This window comes from Lytechinus variegatus, chromosome 16 (genome assembly GCF_018143015.1).
Source record: "Lytechinus variegatus isolate NC3 chromosome 16, Lvar_3.0, whole genome shotgun sequence".
Taxonomy (NCBI): domain Eukaryota; kingdom Metazoa; phylum Echinodermata; class Echinoidea; order Temnopleuroida; family Toxopneustidae; genus Lytechinus; species Lytechinus variegatus.
In genome coordinates this window covers 22,245,022-22,252,446 of record NC_054755.1, presented here as the reverse complement: position 1 = coordinate 22,252,446, position 7,425 = coordinate 22,245,022, and the positions used below count along the sequence as shown (strand labels likewise).

Genomic DNA, 7,425 nt, shown 5'->3' with positions numbered 1-7,425 from the left:
CGGCGTTCAACCACTCGTAAATCTTCTTGGTGGAGTAAGGCTTTTCTATCAACACATTGCCTCTACAAATTAAGCCTATGGATATTACAGGACTCGGTTGCCAACGGGTTAACAGTAACATCAGGACGCTCTCTGGTGGCGGTAGTCTGTATAGCTCGTCACCTGATTTCAACTTGATCATGTCGATGTAGAATATTATAGGTTCATATCGTCCCCTTAAACACTTCTTCAGACTGGCCATCTATCAGTTTGGCAGCAAAATGATGTCCTGCCGAGTTCCAGTGTCACCATAAACAGAAAACTCACTGAAATCGTTCTTTCCATTAAACGGTATTGTATTGCAAATTGCAGGTAGTTGATGGCCTATTGTCCGTCTATCCAGAGATCGGGAATAACCGCTTTATATTCAGTACAAACTGCACATCCTTGGAAAGCTATAATTGCCATGAAATCATCTCCATACCATCGCTTTCTTCTTTTTCTAGACACATCAAAATGTTCACATCCTCTCGAGAATCTTCTCTACTTGCACTTTGCCCAAAGTCCTCCGGAAAAACAGTTCTTCCAGATTTTCCGTGCCCACGCGCTTCAGGGCGGGCATGGTCAGGAGAAGCTTGCCGAATCTCGCGGGACTCTCGGGATGCACGATGTTCTCGTACTGCGCGAGAACCACCTGTGATTGATCGCGGAAGAACTCCACCTTGCTCTTCTCCCGGAGTGTGCCTTTTGTATCTGCAGTTGTGGAGGAATACAAAAAGGTGTAGGATAGCTCAAGTTAATGGTGTCTTTACATAATCACACAGCCAAGAAAAAAAATCATGTTAACAAAATGAAACAAAACATGTCAATAGCAATCTCAGTTGAGGATTGTCAAATTTACATCAGCATCTCCAGTCAAAAAAATCGTTCCCAGAGCTATGGCAAAAGCCAGTTACAATATCACAGTCGTATTTAACAGGAGCCGTATTGTACAAAACTGTTTATGCATTGCCTTCTAGTGTATTGTATAGTGTTAAATTGCAATATATTGCATTCATTTATTTGATTTCCACTTAAATTACCATGTTGAGCACAATATGAAATATAGAAATGAAAATGATAATAACAATGGTCAGTTTTTGTATAGCGCATAACACATTAATAGTCTCTATGCGCTTGAAAAAAAAAGAAAGGAGAGGAAGAGAAGTGTTGGTGAGTTCATTTTGTTGAGGCTATAGGTACAATAGTTTAAATAAGTATGTTTTGAATTTGAATTTGTTAACTGAGCTGATATATAAGGGAATGGAAAGGATAAGCAGGATCTCGATCGCTTTGATTACTTGCATCATCTTCTTATTTTACCCATCCCGATATGAGCATTGCGGATCACAACCATACCATCTTATAAAAAGTAATACAATTCACCCGCCCTTTTTCCTCCAACAAAAGAATACATCCTTGAGTCACCCACTTTCTGTTTAACTAAACCCTATTCATACAAACAAAATATCATAAGTCTATTCTGTAACGTTTCGTGTAATTTACTAGTCAACAGGCCACGTTAATGAACTCTTATTCTGCGAACTGGGAGGGAAAAAAAACCTTTGCAATCCCCTTATTCGAGTTTCGCTCTTCATCACTTTCGCGCGCGCCGTGATTTCCCCTACAGCGGGTGGCGGAAAGCGGTGGGAGCTTAACTCGGCTGAATAAATATCGGCGGCAGGCCGGTTGCTTGTATTGCTAAAAGAACTTGCCGAGGCTGTATGGAGACGGTAGTTTGCTCTATCACGGGGAAATGTTTAATTTATCAAAAATCAGTTGAGAAGAATTAATTTCTGGTTCCTACCTCCTATAGCGAGAGTATTATGGGCGTGATGCATGGTTTCAAAACAGCGCTTAATAAACAGAATTTCGTTTTTTTTTATGATTCTCGGGTTTTAAACTCATTTGTTAACTACCAAGTAAAATCTCTGGAATGAGCATGTTTTATTTCAAAAGTAACGTATGTGATTTCCTGTGCCAAAATAAGAGTGAATTATATAATTTCCTCTCAATTCAGAGGAGTGTGATCAAACTCCGGTGTTGATTTAACACCAGCCCGGAATCTACATGTATGTATGTCCACACCAGAGAAGTATTGAACCAACACCAGTTTGGAATCAAGCCGATGCTGTTTTAATACTAATTGGTGTTGTATAAACACCTATCTGGTGTTAGACCAAAACGAAACTGGTGTTGTTTAACATTTCTCTGGTGTGGAAAGATTCCGGGCTGGACAGGTGCTAAATCAACACCAGAGTTTTTGCAGTGTATGCCATTGGTGCCATCCCACGTTCATATAAGACATGTAAGATATAAAGATACATTTTGCTGAGAAATGGAGAATATATACCGTTTTTTTTCAATGAACTTAAAGGATTTTGAAATTTCAAACAATGAGAAAAGGCGAACGTGCCAGGAGTGAGCTAAGACGGGTTCAAATAAAACTTTATCAATATCAATAATGAGCCAAAGTAGAAAAAGGCCCTATTGATCCAAAATTTAATCTCTGAAATGACCCAAATGTGACGTTTAATAGGTGACATGTTTGATATTAATGTGGGCTTAACTCATCCATGATTTTACAGATCAATATCCTTTTCAAACAAGTCAGTAATAATTGCTGACTTGTTACAATTATTGTAACAACATTGCTGCCAAATTATTTTAGCCGTTTTATTATTTGCTAAGATATTTATTTTGTAAAAGGGCAAATTTACATTTATGGTATATACTTCGATATGGAGTAATAATTACTGACTTGTTACAATTATTGTTGTAACAACATTTCTCCCAAATGATTTTAGCCGTTTTGTGTTAGGACATTTATTTTGTAAAAGGGGAGATTTGCATGTATGGTATATATTTCAGTAGGGAGTTTTCGTAACAGCTTCACTGTAAAAACTGTGGTGTTAAAACTGACACCAATTGGTGTTAATAGAGACCACACCCTGAGGTGTTAAAATTACACCCTAAAGATTGAACATAACACCAAAGAGTGTAAATGTAACAACCAAAGGTGTTGTAATAACACCTATAGGTGTAAAACTAACACCACCAATTTCACACCGGTGTATAATAACTGGTGTGGTCCTCTATGTACACCGGTTAACACCACAGTTTTTGCTGTGTATATACGCAGAAGTTTTCTGGAACAAAGAGAATCTATTATCAAAAGCCCTTCATGACAATGAAGTCTTTGTCGAGGGAAGGTGAATCAAAACAGCAGTTTCGTCCGTGACTCTGCATGACAAACGACGTATTTGCAGATTTTCGTCTGCTCGGAATCTTATATATAGGACGACGTGCAGTCCCGGGCCGTTCACGAACTTTCGACAAAGACCTCTAAGCTGTCCATTGTGGTTTTACAGGCATTTTCAATAGATTTGCTATGTTATAGAATCCACCCCCGTTGCAATTGCAAGAAATCTCGCTATTCTGGACCTCATGGGCTCTCTGTCATATCTGTCTCGTGCGAAGACCCACTGTTTGTCACGTACCTGGTTTAAAAAGGACGATGGCCTCCAGGAAAGCGAACTCGTGGGTGCTGAGGTTGAGGGTTCGTAATCGTACGGTGATCTCTTGGATGTCATCCACCACTTCGCTCTTTCGACGTGTCGTGCCCTGAATGGAGGAAAAATGAAAGAAGATAATGATCACGAAATGAAGAAGCAATTTCAACTTGAACAGTGAAACACTTTACACCAACTAGTGTACTATATGAGCAGATCAATCACTGTTTAAATTTTAAACACTTTGTTTTTTAGGTTTAAACAGTAATTTTAAATGTCTAAAGGAGATATTCATTGGCTAAAATTCTAATACTGTTTCTTCTTTTTTGTATTTGTAGAGTAAAATGCTGTTTAAATTCTTACGAAACGCTGTTTAACCTAACAGTAGTTGTTAAAAATGTTTAAACAAGTGTTAAAAACCATTTAAAATTCATTCATAAATATATTCCAATCTTGAATAAACAGAAATTTAAAATATTATTTAAAACCAATATAAGATTATAAAGATATAGTACATGACGACGAATTGAAATACATTCTGAAATAAACATGAAAAAGAAATATATGAAACAGTGCATAAAATGAGTAAACCCAATTACGTCAATTTTCTTATATATTTTTCACTTATAATACCAATGAATCCAATTATATAAGCGTCTATTTCTTGCAAATTTCGTCCATTCAAGAGAAACATATCTACTGATTTTTTTTTATTTTGATGAAATAAGCGCTTGCCTTTGAGTCCGTCTCCGTTTTAGCATCGTCCATCCTTAAGTGGGAGTGGCTTAGAAGAGCGCAAAAGTCAGCAGGGGGCCAGTAGGCGGCGTGTAGCAGGAAAAGCTCCGCCCAACATTCCTGTAATAGGCTTGTTTGGTCCCACGGGTCTAACGCCCTGTAAAAAAAATATATAAATTCTTATTACATTGTATGGGTATCTATAATGCCCCGTAGAAAAAAAAGAATACGGGGAAGTGATTGCTTGTTAATGTGCTATTACATTATTCAAAATATACGTCTCAATTTATTCAAATAAAGATTAGTTTCTATTAGAGTTGCATCTTTGTTTACACAGAAAGATAAAATAGTAATATTCAAAGAATAGATATTTAAAACAAGTTATGATTCCGTTTTTATTTCTTTTGTTGTCTTACATTTTGCCTGAGGTCGAAATTTTCTATTGAAAATTTAGGAGGGACTATATATAGATTTCCAATAAATCGATGAATGATTTATTAAATTGTATACAAAAATATAATTCAAGATATATATGAAATGATCTAACCATATGGGACATGCAAAGAATTTATAAAAAATAATTATATTTCATAATATATGCACATGACTATTCAACAAAATATATAGAAACAACGATCACTTATAATGACATCTACAACTTAAATCTAAGTGGCGTGCACTGTTAAAAGTAATTTTAAATACGCTGTTTGCACGTGTTAAAAATCTTAAACAACAATTTTTAAATTCAAATATTTAATTATCAATAATTTAAGCAAGGTTTTTTTAAGATTTTAAACACTTGCTGAAACAACTACTATGCATTCATATAGTAAACCGCGTTGTTAAAATCATTTTTAAAAGTTGATTTGATTTTGAAAAAAAATAAGTGGTAGATGAAATCAGTCATAATTATTGTGGGATTGTTGTCCATAGAGTTGCATTATCAATCAATACTGCTTTAATTTACTGGTTTATTTGTTTATATAAACTTGGTATTATATCTAGAAAAAACACATCATTAATTCGATAGAAAGCATGTATATTCTCTTTTAATGCATGATAAAGATATTTATCTATGTAATCATGCCGTTGTAATTTAAAATTTGATATTTTTTTCATATTGAAAATGAATAGGGATTAAAATTTATTAGATATCATTTGAAATTCATCAATAATATCTTGAAAATAACAAAGAAGAGCGCAGAAGATAGATACAAAAAGGTAAATAAATTTAATATCATGGTAAATTTAACATTTTGTCCAAAATATGAAAATATTGGTTATACGTCCTGGAAAAAACATGAGTATCCTAAGTATAATTGTTGATGTTTAATTTAAGAAAATAAAGAAGAAATATCATAAAATCAGGAAAAATGACAAAGTTATCATCAAACTCAAATTCTACCGACCTGAACGGTTGAACAGATTTCGATGTCCTTATTGCGTGGATGATGATCTGGGTAGCGGTCTCTTCGATGGCTGATGCGCCGGAGAGTCGGGGAGAGGAACACATAGCGAGTGGGAAGTTGGCTGCCAGCATGGGAGAACGAGGCAGCCACGGGACAAGTTGGGCCGGGGTAGCAGCGGCGGCCGAGGACGTCGAGCCCCGCTCGGATCCAGTGCTGACCGGACTTGTACTAGCTCCTGTATTGCAAAAGAATAGAAAACAACAGATATTCTTAATAGTCTATTTCTCTCATTCTTTGGATAAAATTTTGAAGAAAAAAAAAATTGTTAGAGATGAGGACATTTGTGAAAATCTTATTTAAATTGCAAATAATGGATTTTATTGTGAAATTATTTTATTAGCTTCCTTCTATGTTAATTCCAAACATTACAATCATAATCAATTATTCTTTTATTACTTCTTTTTCGCAGTTAGAGAAGTCTTTTTTTCTTTGCAATTCAATATATCCATCTCTATTTCATGTTCATTACCTATCTCTTACTCTCCTGTCTTTGAAATATTTTTGATGCTTCAAAATCTGTTCTTTTGATTATTACTTTAAATTGAGAATACCCCAGATAAGCCCTCGTGACTTTCGTATTCCCTCTATAATCAATTTGTAACGTACCTTTATCCATTTATTATTCAGCTCACCTTAATTTCTTTAATCACTTTTATCTTTTGTTATATTTTTATGTGATATATTATGTTCTTTTTAAATTGTGATTTACTGATTACGTTTCTTTTTATCTTTGAATCTGAATGTGGTAATGAAATGAAATATCAAGTTTCTGTAAGAATTCTGATTATGATTTTAAAAAAAATAAATAAGCAACACAATAGGGATGCGGACTTAAATACTTCGAAATCATTTTTTTTTTATTTTTTTTAGTATTTGCTCCTGACGAACATAAAGCAAATGTCATACTTTTATTCTTCATCACTTAAAAGAATCACAATCATGAAATCATACATTTCATTCCTATCTTTTTTATATTGTGCATAGTTTTTATTTGTGTAATTTTCTGTTATGCTATATGAGGACCCCTCGGTAGACCAGCAGCACCATGATTGATGCTGCTGAATAGGGCCATCCTCCCGTTTTCATATATCGATTCACATGCTTCATTTTATATGTATATTGTTATTTGTTTTTAACAGAAATAAATTCAATTTAATTAAAAAAATCTCTATCTCTTCCCCTCCTCGCCCCCCCCCCCTCCCCCACCCCACTCCCCCTCTCCCTCCTCCTTGTGTCATCGTCATGACTATATTGCTTTCTCCTCCTCATCCTTATACGCTTCCCTTCCTTTTATCAATATTTAATTGCTTGTTAGAGCTGGAGAGTGGATCCCAAACAAAGTTTGTTCTTTGGTCGCGTGTATGAAAGCAAACGGTTTAAATCAACAGTCGCTGAGAAAATAAGAAATCTCGCGGAGTGCATGTAACAAGTCGAAACGCGATAATGCGTTCCTGGCCATCGAGATGGCTTAATGCGTTTATATTGGCTAGCTAGCCAAAGAGAAGGGATATTGTGATTGTTTTAGGAAATGTAAGAGAGATAGAGAGAGGGGGGGGGGGGAGGGGGGGGGGGGAGAAGAGTGGGAGGGACTAAACAGAAAGGGAGTTGGGGTGATGTGTGTACAATCTATAAAAAAAGGGTTATTCAACATTCAGTTTTGAAAAGGGAACGAATATACAAAAAAATATCGG

At 35.4% G+C, this 7,425-nt stretch overlaps 1 protein-coding gene across 1 annotated transcript in view; it reads right to left on the bottom strand.

The window, feature by feature from the left end:
- Window positions 1-303: 303 nt before the first annotated feature.
- LOC121430286 (nuclear receptor subfamily 2 group E member 1-like) overlaps window positions 304-7,425 on the bottom strand; it is a 34,149-nt gene continuing 27,027 nt past the window's right edge. The window contains exons 4-7 of the mRNA XM_041627564.1: window positions 5,675-5,909; window positions 4,266-4,422; window positions 3,519-3,642; window positions 304-732 (exon numbers count right to left, since the gene is read on the bottom strand). Of these exons, the coding sequence (XP_041483498.1) occupies window positions 500-732; window positions 3,519-3,642; window positions 4,266-4,422; window positions 5,675-5,909 (749 nt within the window). The 3' untranslated portion in view covers window positions 304-499. The remainder of the gene's footprint in view (window positions 733-3,518; window positions 3,643-4,265; window positions 4,423-5,674; window positions 5,910-7,425) is intronic.